This window comes from Protomyctophum parallelum (genome assembly GCF_964188405.1).
Source record: "Protomyctophum parallelum genome assembly, chromosome: 7".
NCBI lineage: Eukaryota > Metazoa > Chordata > Actinopteri > Myctophiformes > Myctophidae > Protomyctophum > Protomyctophum parallelum.
The window spans coordinates 52,518,179-52,536,453 of NC_139705.1; the positions used below are offsets into that span (position 1 = coordinate 52,518,179).

At 43.3% G+C, this 18,275-nt stretch overlaps 1 protein-coding gene across 1 annotated transcript in view; it reads left to right on the forward strand.

Annotated features, from left to right (window-relative positions):
* Positions 1-18,275, forward strand: part of LOC310862163 (neurotensin receptor type 1-like) — a gene marked incomplete at both ends in the record, with an annotated part of 144,048 nt that overhangs the window by 96,948 nt on the left and 28,825 nt on the right. The window contains one exon of the mRNA XM_083769897.1: positions 6,409-6,493. Coding sequence (XP_083626023.1) covers positions 6,409-6,493 — 85 coding nt within the window. The remainder of the gene's footprint in view (positions 1-6,408; positions 6,494-18,275) is intronic.

Consider the following 18,275-nt stretch of genomic DNA (forward strand, 5'->3'; position numbering starts at 1 on the left):
TCTTATCATCGTACACCCTGAGAAGTGAGAGGCGTTCTTATCATCATATACACCCTGAGAAGTGAGGGGCGTTCTTATCATCATATACACCCTGAGAAGTGAGGGGCGTTCTTATCATCATACACCCTGAGAAGTGAGAGGCGTTCTTATCATCATATACACCCTGAGAAGTGAGAGGCGTTCTTATCATCGTACACCCTGAGAAGTGAGGGGCGTTCTTATCATCGTACACCCTGAGAAGTGAGGGGCGTTCTTATCATCATATACACCCTGAGAAGTGAGGGGCGTTCTTATCATCGTACACCCTGAGAAGTGAGAGGCGTTCTTATCATCGTACACCCTGAGAAGTGAGAGGCGTTCTTATCATCGTACACCCTGAGAAGTGAGAGGCGTTCTTATCATCGTACACCCTGAGAAGTGAGAGGCGTTCTTATCATCGTACACCCTGAGAAGTGAGAGGCGTTCTTATCATCGTACACCCTGAGAAGTGAGAGGCGTTCTTATCATCGTACACCCTGAGAAGTGAGGGGCGTTCTTATCATCGTACACCCTGAGAAGTGAGAGGCGTTCTTATCATCGTACACACCCTGAGAAGTGAGAGGCGTTCTTATCATCGTACACACCCTGAGAAGTGAGGGGCGTTCTTATCATCGTACACACCCTGAGAAGTGAGAGGTGTTCTTATCATCGTACACCCTGAGAAGTGAGAGGCGTTCTTATCATCGTACACCCTGAGAAGTGAGGGGCGTTCTTATCATCGTACACCCTGAGAAGTGAGGGGCGTTCTTATCATCATATACACCCTGAGAAGTGAGAGGCGTTCTTATCATCGTACACCCTGAGAAGTGAGAGGCGTTCTTATCATCGTACACACCCTGAGAAGTGAGGGGCGTTCTTATCATCGTACACACCCTGAGAAGTGAGGGGCGTTCTTATCATCATACACCCTGAGAAGTGAGAGGCGTTCTTATCATCGTACACCCTGAGAAGTGAGAGGCGTTCTTATCATCATATACACCCTGAGAAGTGAGGGTCGTTCTTATCATCGTACACCCTGAGAAGTGAGGGGCGTTCTTATCATCGTACACCCTGAGAAGTGAGGGGCGTTCTTATCATCGTACACCCTGAGAAGTGAGGGGCGTTCTTATCATCGTACACCCTGAGAAGTGAGGGGCGTTCTTATCATCGTACACCCTGAGAAGTGAGAGGCGTTCTTATCATCGTACACCCTGAGAAGTGAGAGGTGTTCTTATCATCGTACACCCTGAGAAGTGAGAGGTGTTCTTATCATCGTATAGGCTATATATAGGCTATAATGTATTCCATGGAGTTACTTGTAGTTTTAGACCCATGCTTTTAATTGCTAAATAAAAAAAATCTGTATGTTTACATTACATTATTAATATGTACAAAGGTACCTTTTTACCCCTAAATGCATGGCTTGAATCAGCCGTGCACTGATGTGAAAGAGTTAAAACCTTACCAACAGAAAGTCAGGGGAAAAAAAACCTTAGACGTGTCTTATGATCCTTTTTTAAGAAGATCACACCAGGATTTGTACTACACTATGTCTTCACATTCAATATTTGAGCTGTTCTTCTAACAACAATGTCATGGATTGATCAAATTATATAAACGACGGATTTCACCTTCGGAGTGTCAGAGCTGAAATCGACATGTAAATAATATGAAATAAATGCTTAAACATGTAGCTAGGTGTAATGTTAGAGACCACAGAAGACATGTAAATATGAAATAAATGCTTAAACATGTAGCTAGGTGTAATGTTAGAGACCACAGAAGACATGTAAATATGAAATAAATGCTTAAACATGTATCTAGGTGTAATGTTAGAGACCACAGAAGACATGTACATTATGAAATAAATGCTTAAACATGTAGCTAGGTGTAATGTTAGAGACCACAGAAGACATGTAAATATGAAATAAATGCTTAAACATGTAGCTATATGTTGTAATGTTAGAGACCACAGAAGTGAACCTTTTCAAGCCTGTTTTCTCAACTCACTGTTTCTCTGCAAGACATTACTCTATAAGCCATATCTCCAAAACCGGTGGGTCAAACTGAACAACCAATATGTCAATTTGAAGCTATGATTTCATATGACATGAAAACTCCACAAAATCCAATAGCAGTCCCTCAGTCGAATTTGGCCACAAATGCCCAGTTTGTGAAGCGGTATTCTATGTGTGATAATAAGATCATAGGTGAAGGTATGTCTTGGCAGCTTTGATCAATAGCTACACACAGGTTCTCACAAGATAAACGATAATGTTTACAATATCGTCTTCCAACGCAATCAGATAATTGCAGGAAGGCGAAGAGGGCTCTAGAGGAGAGGAAGGGCGGAGGGGGGGGGGGGGGTGTTCTATATTCCCCAGTGGGAACGGTTTTCTATAAAGGCTATTTAGAAGAGAAATGTGTGGGAAATGACCGAAGCACCGAAGTAAAGGTCTTTGTGTTTCCCTTTAAAATGTTGAAATGGAAAAACAAAAACTAGATTTCTCAATTCCCAGTGTTTTAGCCTCCTCTTAATCCATTTTGACCTGAGATCACATTCTATAAATGACTTCTACATCCTGACAGTTTTCTGAAAAGGCTATGTTTCTATATCAGTGGTTCTTCGATTTTTCAAAAATAGCAGACCTACAAGCTCGTAGCGCGCCACTCGGTGGCGCGCTATGAGCTTGTAGATCTGTTAAAGCATAACATAATGCTAACACCAAAAGGGGTTCCCGTCCAAAATGTGTTAATATAATTAGATTAATTCAGATTCAAGATTCAAGACTTTATTGCCATGTCAACAGAGTTGATTCCAATTTGTTTCAGTGCACTAAAAACAGACGTACAAAAAGACACATAATTATTCACATCACATATTCAGACAGTAGAACGAGATACAAAAGTACAGACATCATATGAGGGGGACCAATACATAAGAAGAATGCAAAACGTTACAATTCAGGTTGAATAAATAAATAGCAAATTCATCACAGTTCGTCGTTCTTACAAAGCAGCTTCACTCTGTACAGTGTGAGTGAAGAGAGGGTCAGCATTCAGGAGGCGAACAGCCTCGGGATAAGTGCTGTTCTTAAAGCGGGAGGTGTTGCACTTTAGAGACAATATTTTGCGTGTCTTAAGTACCAGGTCTTATTACTTAACTTAAGACCTGGAGGCGTGATCGATGCCATTTGGCTATTCTGAGTGGCCAAAGAGCATTGACCACGCCTCCAGGTCTTAAGTTAAGTAATAAGACCTGGTACTTACAGCCCCACAGTCTCTTACCTGAGGGAAGGGGGTGCGAAAAGAGAGCAGGCAGGATGGGAGCTGGGGTCAGCGATCACCTTCTGCATCCTGCACTTAGTGGGGCTGGTGTAGATAGAGCAGAGGAGACGGATGGGAGGTCGAGGCCAATGGTTTTAGACGCTGTGTGTAAAACCCTTTCCAGCTGTTTCCTCTCTAAAGATATAGGACTTTTCTGTTTGGATGGATGGGCTGTCTATGGGAAGGTTGCACCTAGTTAGCACCTTGCTGGCAAGATGGCTGCAGCCGTGTGCATATCGTCATTCTGCAGCCGTGTGCATATCGTCATTCGTCAATGTCAGTGATTGATTCTCAAAGTATTTCATGTCAAGGACCCCCAGAGTTATATGTAATTGGCCGCTGAAGATTTGAGTAAAAAAAACGTGAATATATAATCAAAGATTTGCGGCACATTTAAAAATAAAATAGCAGATCTACAAGCTCGTATAGCGCAGCACCGAGTGCCGCGCTATGAGCTTTTAGATCTGCTATTTGTCAATAGCTAAAGTATAGCATGAATGCATTAAACCACTAAAAGGGGTTCCCGTCCTGAATGGGTTCACACATTAAGTCGACCTTCTGTACCACACAAGGGGACTTGAGATCAAATTGACCTTTTTCTTTCCTCTCTCCTGCCATTCCATTGTCCACTCACTGTCTTCCCTCATGGACTCCATTCCATTGTCCACTCACTGTCTTCCCTCATGGACTCCATTCCATTGTCCACTCACTGTCTTCCCTCATGGACTCCATTCCATTGTCCACTCACTGTCTTCCCTCATGGACTCCATTCCATTGTCCACTCACTGTCTTCCCTCATGGACTCCATTCCATTGTCCACTCACTGTCTTCCCTCATGGACTCCATTCCATTGTCCACTCACTGTCTTCCCTCATGGACTCCATTCCATTGTCCAATCACTGTCTTCCCTCATGGACTCCATTCCATTGTCCAATCACTGTCTTCCCTCATGGACTCCATTCCATTGTCCACTCACTGTCTTCCCTCATGGACTCCATTCCATTGTCCACTCACTGTCTTCCCTCATGGACTCCATTCCATTGTCCAATCACTGTCTTCCCTCATGGACTCCATTCCATTGTCCAATCACTGTCTTCCCTCATGGACTCCATTCCATTGTCCACTCACTGTCTTCCCTCATGGACTCCATTCCATTGTCCACTCACTGTCTTCCCTCATGGACTCCATTCCATTGTCCACTCACTGTCTTCCCTCATGGACTCCATTCCATTGTCCACTCACTGTCTTCCCTCATGGACTCCATTCCATTGTCCACTCACTGTCTTCCCTCATGGACTCCATTCCATTGTCCAATCACTGTCTTCCCTCATGGACTCCATTCCATTGTCCAATCACTGTCTTCCCTCATGGACTCCATTCCATTGTCCACTCACTGTCTTCCCTCATGGACTCCATTCCATTGTCCACTCACTGTCTTCCCTCATGGACTCCATTCCATTGTCCAATCACTGTCTTCCCTCATGGACTCCATTCCATTGTCCACTCACTGTCTTCCCTCATGGACTCCATTCCATTGTCCAATCACTGTCTTCCCTCATGGACTCCATTCCATTGTCCACTCACTGTCTTCCCTCATGGACTCCATGTGCACTCCACACGTCCTGGGAGACCGTTGTCTTTTAAATATCCACTAGTTTTGCTTACACCAGGAGGTCTGCAGCCTTTAATCCACTATAGCTTTGCTTACACCAGGAGGTCTGCAGCCTTTAATCCACTATAGCTTTGCTTACACCAGGAGGTCTGCAGCCTTTAATCCACTATAGCTTTGCTTACACCAGGAGGTCTGCAGCCTTTAATCCACTATAGCTTTGCTTACACCAGGAGGTCTGCAGCCTTTAATCCACTATAGCTTTGCTTACACCAGGAGGTCTGTAACCTTTAATCCACTATAGCTTTGCTTACACCAGGAGGTCTGCAGCCTTTAATCCACTATAGCTTTGCTTACACCAGGAGGTCTGCAGCCTTTAATCCACTATAGCTTTGCTTACATCAGGAGGTCTGCAGCCTTTAATCCACTATAGCTTTGCTTACACCAGGAGGTCTGCAACCTTTAATCCACTATAGCTTTGCTTACACCAGGAGGTCTGCAGCCTTTAATCCACTATAGCTTTGCTTACACCAGGAGGTCTGCAGCCTTTAATCCACTATAGCTTTGCTTACACCAGGAGGTCTGCAGCCTTTAATCCACTATAGCTTTGCTTACACCAGGAGGTCTGCAGCCTTTAATCCACTATAGCTTTGCTTACACCAGGAGGTCTGCAACCTTTAATCCACTATAGCTTTGCTTACACCAGGAGGTCTGCAGCCTTTAATCCACTATAGCTTTGCTTACACCAGGAGGTCTGCAGCCTTTAATCCACTATAGCTTTGCTTACACCAGGAGGTCTGTAACCTTTAATCCACTATAGCTTTGCTTACACCAGGAGGTCTGCAGCCTTTAATCCACTATAGCTTTGCTTACACCAGGAGGTCTGCAGCCTTTAATCCACTATAGCTTTGCTTACACCAGGAGGTCTGCAGCCTTTAATCCACTATAGCTTTGCTTACACCAGGAGGTCTGCAACCTTCTTCATGCCATGTTTTCATTTTCCTAATAGTCAGTGTCAGAGCCCCTCTCTCACCCCAGAACAGAGACAGAGCACCGTGCTTCGACTGTGTGACCGGAGTGTTCACACCATTATGGGTCCAGAGAGTTGTTCTTCTTTCTTTATTATGGGCGGCGGTGGCTCAGGGGTAGAGTGCCTGGATGGTAACCGTAAGGTTGCCAGTTCGAACCCGGGCTCCCCCAGAGTTACTGTCGAAGTGTCCTTGAGCAAGACACTGAACCCCTAATTGCTCCCGATGTGCTAGTTGGTGCCTTGCATGGTTTCCGCTGCCATCGGTGTATGAATGTGTGTGTGAATGGGTGAATGTAATGCACAATCTCTGTAAAGTGCCTTGGATAAAGGCGCTATATAAATGCACCATTTACCATTTATCTCCTAATCTCTCTCTCTCTCTCTCTCTCTCTCTCTCTCTCTCTCTCTCCTCGTCCACCAATAGGAGCGGTGGTCATAGCCTTCGTGGTCTGCTGGCTGCCCTATCACGCGCGACGCCTCATGTTCTGCTACGTCACCAATTGGTCGGCGTGAGTAACCACACCCCTTTTTTTACATAACGATGTACTTTCGTTGCAAATTCATGGTCTATTTATTTGCAAGTGCATGTGTTGTGGGTGCATGTGTCATGCAAGTGCATGTGTTGTAGGTGCACGTGCATGTGTTGATTATTATTATTATTAATTACCCCACAGGTTGAGACCCCTGTGCTATGAGACCATGGATGGGGAAGAGCTCCTCTGAACTCCATAGAGGCTTTTGCCGGTAGTATATATATATATATATATATATATATTATAGGATAGACCTCATTTTATCATCCTAATTTGCTTCTCCTCCACTCTCCATCTATGTCTTAACCCATTCTGACCGGGCACCCATTTTGGTGTTGGCATCATGTTATGCTTTAGCTATTGAAAAATAGCAGATCTACAAGCTCATATCGCGCCACCGAGTGGCGCGATACGAGCTTGTAGGTCTGCTATTTTTTGAAAAATCGAAGAACGACTGACATTTTTAGAATCTGATCTCAGGTCAGAATGGGTTAATCAGACCAGTGTGTGTCCAGTGGAAACCTCGTATGAATCTGATCTCAGGTCAGAATGGGTTAACCACTTGACCCTATACTGTACTGTACATACAGTACACTGTATTGACCGGGCTCCTCCGTGGAGTCTACTGTATACCAGACCCTTTTGTCTATCGATATCATATCTCTTGACTGCCTATTTTTTGTTGTTGTGCAGAACACCTGCACGCAACGAAGTATAATCCCCTCTGTGCCTCGGAGCCTCTCTCTCGCCCGTACCCATTAACCCCTTCTGACCTGAGATCAGATTCATACGAGGTTTCCGCCGGTCACACACTGGTCTGATTAACCCATTCTGACCTGAGATCAGATTCTAAAAATGTCAGTCGTTCTTCGATTTTTCAAAAAATAGCAGACCTACAAGCTCATATCGCGCCACTCGGTGGCGCACTATGAGCTTGTAGGTCTGCTATTTTTCAATAGCTAAAGCATGACGTGATGCTGACACCAAAATGGGTGCCCGGTCAGAATGGGTTAACCCCTTCTGGGCGGGAGCCCCATTTGGTGTTTTAGGCATTGTGTTACACTTCAGCTGTTGAAAAATAGCAGATCTACAAGCCCGTAGCGCGGCACCCGGTGCCGCGCTACGGGCTTGTAGATCTGCTATTTTTTAAAGAAAATCCTGAAAATGTGGCGCAAATCTTTGAATATATACTCTTTCGCAGTGAACGTTTTTTTTTTAGCTCAAATCTTTGCTGTGGGGGGGGGGGGGGGGGGGCGGGGGGGGGGGGGTCCCTGGAACTACATATTTTCAGATGGGGGTGCGGCCTGTGGCATGTCTATGCGGCCAATCACATATCATTCTGGGGGTTCTTGACATGAAATAGTTTGAGAACCACTGACGTAGAAACATGAGGTTTATTTTTCAGAAAACTGTCATGATTTAGATTGTGATTCCATCAGACAGACCATTTGGGTCAACATAATGCCAAAACCGGGAAACCCCCTGTCTCTCTCTCTCTCTCTCTCTCTCTTCTCTCTCTCTCTCTCTCTCTCTCTCTCTGTCTCTCTCTCTGCCAAACGGGGGCAGTCGTATAAAACTCAATTTGGACACAAAAAACTGAAATTGGACGAACATCGGTCAGAGAGAGAGAGAGAGAGAGAGAGAGAGAGAGAGAGAGAGAGAGAGAGAGAGAGAGAGAGAGAGAGAGAGAGAGAGAGAGAGAGAGAGAGAGAGAGAGAGAGAGAGAGAGAGAGAGAGAGAGAGAGAGAGAGAGAGAGAGAGAGAGAGAGAGAGAGAGAGAGAGAGAGAGAGAGAGAGAGAGAGAGAGAGAGAGGCAGCAGAGAGGCAGAGAGAGAGCAGAGAGAGGCAGAGAGAGGCAGAGAGAGGCAGAGAGAGAGAGAGAGAGAGGGGCAGAGAGAGAGAGAGAGAGCAGAGAGAGAGAGAGAGAGAGAGAGAGAGGCAGAGAGAGAGAGAGAGAGAGAGAGAGAGGCAGAGAGAGAGAGAGAGAGAGTGTTTGCCTGAGCATTAGCCTCAGGGACCGGGGTTGGCTCGGCTCGGCAGAGAAGGATTGATTGGAGTGACTTACAAATGCCTTTTTACTGCAATGCTTTATGGAAGAGTCACCGACTGACGTCTGTTATATCTCTGCTGTCAGGATGGAAACCACTGTAGGACTACAAAAACATTTCAGGATATGAAGAAAAACCTTATATTTTAAAAACAAATGATATGATATGATATAATAGTAATAATAATACAATTTTATTTGTATAGCACCTTTCATGACATGAAATGCAGCTCAAAGTGCTTTACAGAACAATGGAGAATAAAAGAAAAGCAAGGCAATGACATTAAAAAACAAGCAGTAATGCAATACAGTGAGGACATGAATAACAAAAAATAAAGATCAATTAAAAGCAATGTTGTAGAAGTGGGTCTTGAGCTGAGCTTTAAAAATGTCTACAGAGGCTGCCTGACGAAGGTACAGTGGGAGCTTGTTCCATGCCGACGGCCCAGAGAAGCAAAAAGCTGCTTCCCCGTATTTTTTAGTTGCCATTTCTTTAGGCAAAGCGAGCAGGCAAGCAGTGGAAGACCTTAGGGGGCGGTTTGGGACATATTTAGGCAGGCAGTCATGTAGGTAGGAAGGTGCGAGACCCTTGAGATATGATAGTACTTTATTGTCTGTTCACACTGAAATTTGTCTTTGCGACCCAGCAGCCAAGTATGCAGAACACATATACACACATTTGACATAACACAAAGAACAAGACAATTTACATACATAAAGACATGAAGACAAGAGCAATATCCACCGCCTAGATCAATTACCCTGTGGCTACTACAACTCCTGATTAAGCCTCAAGGTCGACTGGTGGACAAAGGACCTCTTTAGTCTGACCTTATTGTATGCTGGAACACCATATCTCCTTCCTGAAGGCAGCAACCTGTATTCTCCATATACAACACATGCTTAGTATTAGAGGTGATATTCCTTATATTCTATACAACACATGCTTAGTATTAGAGGTGATATTCCTTATATTCTATACAACACATGCTTAGTATGAGAGGTGATATTCATTATATTCTAATCCATACAACACATGCTTAGTATTAGAGGTGATATTCCTTATATTCTAATCCATACAACACATGCTTAGTATTAGAGGTGATATTCCTTATATTCTAATCCATACAACACATGCTTAGTATGAGAGGTGATATTCATTATATTCTAATCCATACAACACATGCTTAGTATTAGAGGTGATATTCCTTATATTCTAATCCATACAACACATGCTTAGTATTAGAGGTGATATTCCTTATATTCCATACAACACATGCTTAGTATTAGAGGTGATATTCCTTATATTCTATACAACACATGCTTAGTATTAGAGGTGATATTCCTTATATTCTCCATACAACACATGCTTAGTATTAGAGGTGATATTCCTTATATTCTCCATACAACACATGCTTAGTATTAGAGGTGATATTCCTTATATTCTATACAACACATGCTTAGTATTAGAGGTTATATCCCTTATATTCCATACAACACATGCTTTGTATTAGAGGTGATATTCCTTATATTCTATACAACACATGCTTAGTATTAGAGGTGATATTCCTTATATTCTATACAACACATGCTTAGTATTAGAGGTGATATTCCTTATATTCCATACAACACATGCTTAGTATTAGAGGTGATATTCCTTATATTCCATACAACACATGCTTAGTATTAGAGGTGATATTCCTGCTAATCTTACGATGCTGTTATCATACGTGGATAGAAAATCAGTACTGCTTCATCAAAGTCGGAGTTGTGACTTTATAGTATTGTCAATTACTGGCATGAGAGGGGGTGGAGTTAGCTGCTTTAGCAGACATTTTGAAGGTCCAATGGAGTTAAGAGGTTTTGTCCAAAAGCATGTTTTACTACTTTCCATCGGTTCAATACTTTCGGAACAACACAGAGGTAAAGGGTGTTCAATAGCACTGATTTATGGAACAACACACAGACGTAAAGGGTTTTCAATAGCACTGATTTATGAAACAACACACAGACGTAAAGGGTTTTCAATAGCACTGATTTATGGAACAACACACAGACGTAAAGGGTTTTCAATAGCACTGATTTATGGAACAACACACAGACGTAAAGGGTGTTCAATAGCACTGATTTATGAAACAACACACAGACGTAAAGGGTGTTCAATAGCACTGATTTATGGAACAACACACAGACGTAAAGGGTTTTCAATAGCACTGATTTATGGAACAACACACAGACGTAAAGGGTGTTCAATAGCACTGATTTATGGAACAACACACAGACGTAAAGGGTTTTCAATAGCACTGATTTATGGAACAACACACAGACGTAAAGGGTTTTCAATAGCACTGATTTATGGAACAACACACAGACGTAAAGGGTTTTCAATAGCACTGATTTATGGAACAACACACAGACGTAAAGGGTTTTCAATAGCACTGATTTATGGAACAACACACAGAGGTAAAGGGTTTTCAATAGCACAGATTTATGGAACAACACACAGACGTAAAGGGTGTTCAATAGCACTGATTTATGGAACAACACACAGAGGTAAAGGGTTTTCAATAGCACTGATTTATGGAACAACACACAGACGTAAAGGGTTTTCAATAGCACTGATTTATGGAACAACACACAGACGTAAAGGGTGTTCAATAGCACTGATTTATGGAACAACACACAGACGTAAAGGGTTTTCAATAGCACTGATTTATGGAACAACACACAGAGGTAAAGGGTGTTCAATAGCACTGATTTATGGAACAACACACAGACGTAAAGGGTGTTCAATAGCACTGATTTATGGAACAACACACAGACGTAAAGGGTGTTCAATAGCACTGATTTATGGAACAACACGCAGAGGTAAAGGGTGTTCAATAGCACTGATTTATGAAACAACACACAGACGTAAAGGGTGTTCAATAGCACTGATTTATGGAACAACACACAGAGGTAAAGGGTGTTCAATAGCACTGATTTATGAAACAACACACAGACGTAAAGGGTGTTCAATAGCACTGATTTATGGAACAACACACAGAGGTAAAGGTTGTTCAATAGCACTGATTTATGGAACAACACACAGACGTAAAGGGTGTTCAATAGCACTGATTTATGGAACAACACACAGACGTAAAGGGTGTTCAATAGCACTGATTTATGGAACAACACACAGACGTAAAGGGTGTTCAATAGCACTGATTTATGGAACAACACACAGACGTAAAGGGTGTTCAATAGCACTGATTTATGGAACAACACACAGACGTAAAGGGTGTTCAATAGCACTGATTTATGGAACAACACACAGACGTAAAGGGTGTTCAATAGCACTGATTTATGGAACAACACACAGAGGTAAAGGGTGTTCAATAGCACTGATTTATGGAACAACACACAGACGTAAAGGGTGTTCAATAGCACTGATTTATGGAACAACACACAGAGGTAAAGGGTGTTCAATAGCACTGATTTATGAAACAACACACAGACGTAAAGGGTGTTCAATAGCACTGATTTATGGAACAACACACAGACGTAAAGGGTGTTCAATAGCACTGATTTATGGAACAACACACAGACGTAAAGGGTGTTCAATAGCACTGATTTATGGAACAACACACAGACGTAAAGGGTGTTCAATAGCACTGATTTATGGAACAACACACAGACGTAAAGGGTGTTCAATAGCACTGATTTATGGAACAACACACAGACGTAAAGGGTGTTCAATAGCACTGATTTATGGAACAACACACAGACGTAAAGGGTGTTCAATAGCACTGATTTATGGAACAACACACAGACGTAAAGGGTGTTCAATAGCACTGATTTATGGAACAACACACAGACGTAAAGGGTGTTCAATAGCACTGATTTATGGAACAACACACAGACGTAAAGGGTGTTCAATAGCACTGATTTATGGAACAACACACAGACGTAAAGGGTGTTCAATAGCACTGATTTATGGAACAACACACAGACGTAAAGGGTGTTCAATAGCACTGATTCATGGAACAACACACAGACGTAAAGGGTGTTCAATAGCACTGATTTATGGAACAACACACAGACGTAAAGGGTGTTCAATAGCACTGATTTATGGAACAACACACAGACGTAAAGGGTGTTCAATAGCACTGATTTATGGAACAACACACAGACGTAAAGGGTGTTCAATAGCACTGATTTATGCCCCAAAACAATCAAAAGCATTCAGTCTCCTGAACTTGAACGCAGCATTTTGCGTTGAACAAATTTGTTTTAGACAAATTATTCGTAACACCGCATCTCCACTATAGCTAAAGAGTGCTGGGGTTGCGCCCCCAAAATAGCTGATCTACAAGCTCTCAACGCGTCGCGTAGGCCAATGTGTCCATGCAGTTCAGACCTGTCACCCTGCACTACAGAGCCACTGTTACATTAGACACAATGTGTCCATGCAGTTCAGACCTGTCACCCTGCACTACAGAGCCACTGTTACATTAGACACAATGTGTCCATGCAGTTCAGACCTGTCACCCTGCACTGCAGAGCCACTGTTACATTAGACACAATGTGTCCATGCAGTTCAGACCTGTCACCCTGCACTGCAGAGCCACTGTTACATTAGACACAATGTGTCCATGCAGTTCAGACCTGTCACCCTGCACTGCAGAGCCACTGTTACATTAGACACAATGTGTCCATGCAGTTCAGACCTGTCACCCTGCACTACAGAGCCACTGTTACATTAGACACAATGTGTCCATGCAGTTCAGACCTGTCACCCTGCACTACAGAGCCACTGTTACATTAGACACAATGTGTCCATGCAGTTCAGACCTGTCACCCTGCACTGCAGAGCCACTGTTACATTAGACACAATGTGTCCATGCAGTTCAGACCTGTCACCCTGCACTGCAGAGCCACTGTTACATTAGACACAATGTGTCCATGCAGTTCAGACCTGTCACCCTGCACTGCAGAGCCACTGTTACATTAGACACAATGTGTCCATGCAGTTCAGACCTGTCACCCTGCACTACAGAGCCACTGTTACATTAGCCACAATGTGTCCATGCAGTTCAGACCTGTCACCCTGCACTACAGAGCCACTGTTACATTAGCCACAATGTGTCCATGCAGTTCAGACCTGTCACCCTGCACTGCAGAGCCACTGTTACATTAGACACAATGTGTCCATGCAGTTCAGACCTGTCACCCTGCACTGCAGAGCCACTGTTACATTAGACACAATGTGTCCATGCAGTTCAGACCTGTCACCCTGCACTACAGAGCCACTGTTACATTAGCCACAATGTGTCCATGCAGTTCAGACCTGTCACCCTGCACTACAGAGCCACTGTTACATTAGCCACAATGTGTCCATGCAGTTCAGACCTGTCACCCTGCACTACAGAGCCACTGTTACATTAACCTCGGAAACCCAGACGTTTTATTCCCTGGAATGACATAGACTTCAAAGACAAACACTTAACCTGTTGTTGTTGTTCTGTAGCTATGCTGATGTCCTTTCAGGATGACCAGATGACAGAAGTATTTGTGTGGAACCGGGGGACGGCCGGGGCGGAGTTAAAGCCACTTACTACTCAAATGCGTTGATGTCATATTGAACCATAGGCCTATAATTTTATTTATTATTAAACCCCTCTGATCTCACATTTGGTTTTAAATGCACATTTCGGTCATGGGTAGTATGGCTGACTTGGTACCGTAGCCTAAGGGGATATTTCTCATGGTGGTATTTTAACAGACTTCACTTAATAGTAGGCTACATTTCGCAGGAAAGAGGCGATAGATAGATATATATATAGATAGATAGATAGATAGATAGATCTTTATCTGTCATTGCAACATGTACAACGAAATGTAAAAGTGCCAATCAATCAGTGCATCATATATTATCACAAAAACAACATACAAGCTAAAAACAAAACACACATGACTTCTTGTTATTGCACAACCCCTGCAGCACTAATGCACACACATGTAAATGAGAGCTTTACAACGAGGCGTCGCAATGACGTGTGATGATTTTGACAGCAACATTTAGATTTTAGTTTTTGTCATAGTTTTATATTATTATTTTTATCCCATGATTTTGTAACCCATTTTTCACCCCTGTGTCAATCATCTAATGTGATCCTGGGCTCTACACACCCTCCGCCAACCTAGTCCCCATATATGGGGGACAAGGGGAGACCAACCTAGTCCCCATATATGGGGGACAAGGGGAGAGCAACCTAGTCCCCATATATGGGGGACAAGGGGAGACCAACCTAGTCCCCATATATGGGGGACAAGGGGAGACCAACCTAGTCCCCATATATGGGGGACAAGGGGAGACCAACCTAGTCCCCATATATGGGGGACAAGGGGAGAGCAACGGACTTGAACTCATGCTTCCTTCATGCCTGAGTGTCACAAGTTGCTCCTTTACACCTGACAGGGGGGAGTTTCCCTGGTTGGACGTAGCGCGTGGAAGGAACACGTTATTCCAACCAGTTCCTTTCCCCTCCTTCATAGTCTTTTCAATAACATTCCATTTTAGTTTTAGTCACATTTTAGTAATCTGAAGAGTTTTAGTTTAGTCTAGTTTTAGTCTACTAAATATCAAAAGATTTTAGTGTATTAAATATATACAATTGATTCTGTCGACACAAATGCATTTTGGCTGGCCTTGATGCCGTCGTAATGGCAACATTTTACACGTATAGTGTAAAAATATGCTGAAAATATCCGATGGGCTATTTTCCGAGCACATACAATTAGCCCTTCACTAAGTCCATCCCCAACCCATCCTTGTCCAATAGGCACGTTAGCAGCGAAGAAAGCTTGACCTGCATAGCAACCGTTGCGAAACTATTTGGATTGGCATGATTGGACAATCGCTTTTTGGGGTGGGATTTAGTGAAGGGCTAATTACTAGTCTTTTACTTATTGTCTCCACCAGGCCGAAGGCACGGGGAGAGAGTATGTTTTATTGTCTCCACCAGGCTGAAGGCATGCGGAGAGAGTAGGCTATGTTTTATTGTCTCCACCAGGCCAAAGGCACGGGGAGAGAGTATGTTTTATTGTCTCCACCAGGCCGAAGGCATGGGGAGAGAGTATGTTTTATTGTCTCCACCAGGCCGAAGGCATGGGGAGAGAGTATGTTTTATTGTCTCCACCAGGCCGAAGGCATGGGGAGAGAGTATGTTTTATTGTCTCCACCAGGCCGAAGGCACAGGGAGAGAGTATGTTTTATTGTCTCCACCAGGCCGAAGGCACGGGGAGAGAGCACAGGGAGAGAGTATGTTTTATTGTCTCCACCAGGCTGAAGGCATGGGGAGAGATTATGTTTTATTGTCTCCACCAGGCCGAAGGCACGGGGAGAGAGTATGTTTTATTGTCTCCACCAGGCCGAAGGCACGGGGAGAGAGTATGTTTTATTGTCTCCACCAGGCCGAAGGCATGGGGAGAGAGTATGTTTTATTGTCTCCACCAGGCTGAAGGCATGGGGAGAGAGTATGTTTTATTGTCTCCACCAAGCTGAAGGCATGGGGAGAGAGTATGTTTTATTGTCTCCACCAGGCTGAAGGCACGGGGAGAGAGTATGTTTTATTGTCTCCACCAGGCCGAAGGCATGGGGAGAGATTATGTTTTATTGTCTCCACCAGGCCGAAGGCATGGGGAGAGATTATGTTTTGCACTCCGTCCGTCCGTCCGTCCGTCCGTCTGTCTGTCCGTCCGTGTGTCCGTCTGTGAACAGCTAATCTCCGGCACCGTTAACCCGGTCGATGCCACATTCTGCACACACACTCCCTGGATGCCAACGATGAACCTCTGCCCCAAAGTTTCCAGAACGGCCTGTTATAGCGCCACCAGGAGGCCACTTTGTGCAAAACAAGTTTTTGGACAGTACACCTACAGATTTGGTCCAAACATCACGCAAATTGGTACACAGTCTCTCTACAGCCATTCAACGAAACCGGTCTTTCAGATTTCTCAGACTCCATCCTGATTGGCTAAGATTGGCTTCCAAAGTTCGCAGGAGTGCTCAGTTTCAAACAAAACGCTGCAAATCATGAACACATCGTGTGATTTCCGTGAAATTGTGCATGCACATTCCCACTAGGCCGAGGAAGAAATGCCACATGGACATTTTCAACTCCACGGATATGTGGATAACGTTGTATGCCAACTCCCTAGAGGCCAAGGAAAAACCTTTGCCTGGAATTTTTCACGTCTGCTCTTTATAGCGCCACCAGGAGGCCGACATATGTAAAACACATTTTTCTAATATTACTCCAAATTTCACACAAATCGGTACACATGCTCTCCATAGTCATGTGATCAAGACGGGTTTGTTTGATTTCTCATAATCCACCTTCATTGCCTACAAGACGGGTTTGTTTGATTTCTCATAATCCACCTTCATTGCCTACGATTGGCTTCTAAACCTTCCAGGAGTAGAGCGCTTTGTACCCGTTTTGTACAAATCGCCACAACTACTCAACACAGCGTCTGATTGCGGTGAAACTGTGCATGCATATCCCCACTAGGCTGAGGAAGAAATGCCACTTGACAGTTGAAAACATTATTACATTTTATTTACAAACCAAAAAATAAACAAAAGACCAAATGCAATCCAATGCAAACATCAGGCACACAGCCATCATAAAGCACAGAGCAGATTATGATATTTAGTCATTTGTTTTTTAATTCAACACTCATGTTAACCCATTCTGACCGGGCACCCATTTTGGTGTTAGCATCATGTTATGCTTTAGCTATTGAAAAATAGCAGATCTACAAGCTCATATCGCGCCACCGAGTGGAGCGATACGAGCTTGTAGGTCTGCTATTTTTGAATAATCGAAGAACGACTGACATTTTTAGAATCTGATCTCAGGTCAGAATGGGTTAATCAGACCAGTGTACATGTGTCCAGTGGAAACCTCGTATGAATCTGATCTCAGGTCAGAATGGGTTAAAATCCTCATTAAGTTCCAGGGACACCCCCCCCCCCAATAGCTAAAGTATAACATGATGCTTAATCCATTCTGGGCGGGAACCCCATTTGGTGTTGTAAACATTATGTTATAATTTAGCTACTGAAAAATAGCAGATCTACAAGCTTGTAGCGCGCCACTCGGTGGCGCGCTATGAGCTTGTAGCTTGTAGGTTCTGCTATTTTTGAAGAATTGTGAAAATGTGGCGCAAATCTTTGAATATATATTCTTTCAGAGCGAACGTTTTTTAACTTGAATCTTTGCTTCTGGGGGGGTCCCTGGAACATCATATTTTCAGATGGGGGTCGGCGGCCAATTACATATAATCTTTGGGGTCCTTGACATGAAATATATTGAGCACCACTGATACAGAAACATGAGGTATTTCAGAAAACTGTCAGAATTTAGAAGACTTTTTTTTTTTTTAATTTCGACGACAGGCCTGAATGGGTTAAAACACCAAAATGGGTTCCCGCCCAAAACAGGAGCAGATATATAATATAATAATAATATAATAATAGGCTATGTAATATTTTTTTACTGAGGAAAACTAGATAAAAACTAAGCAATAATGACTAAAACTAAGACTAAATATGTTGTCAATCTTCTGAACAGATAAAAACTAGACTAAAATGTTATGAAGAGATGCAGTAGAACGTACATATAGAAGTTATGCTTGGTTGCATACTGAAAATAGCAGATCTAC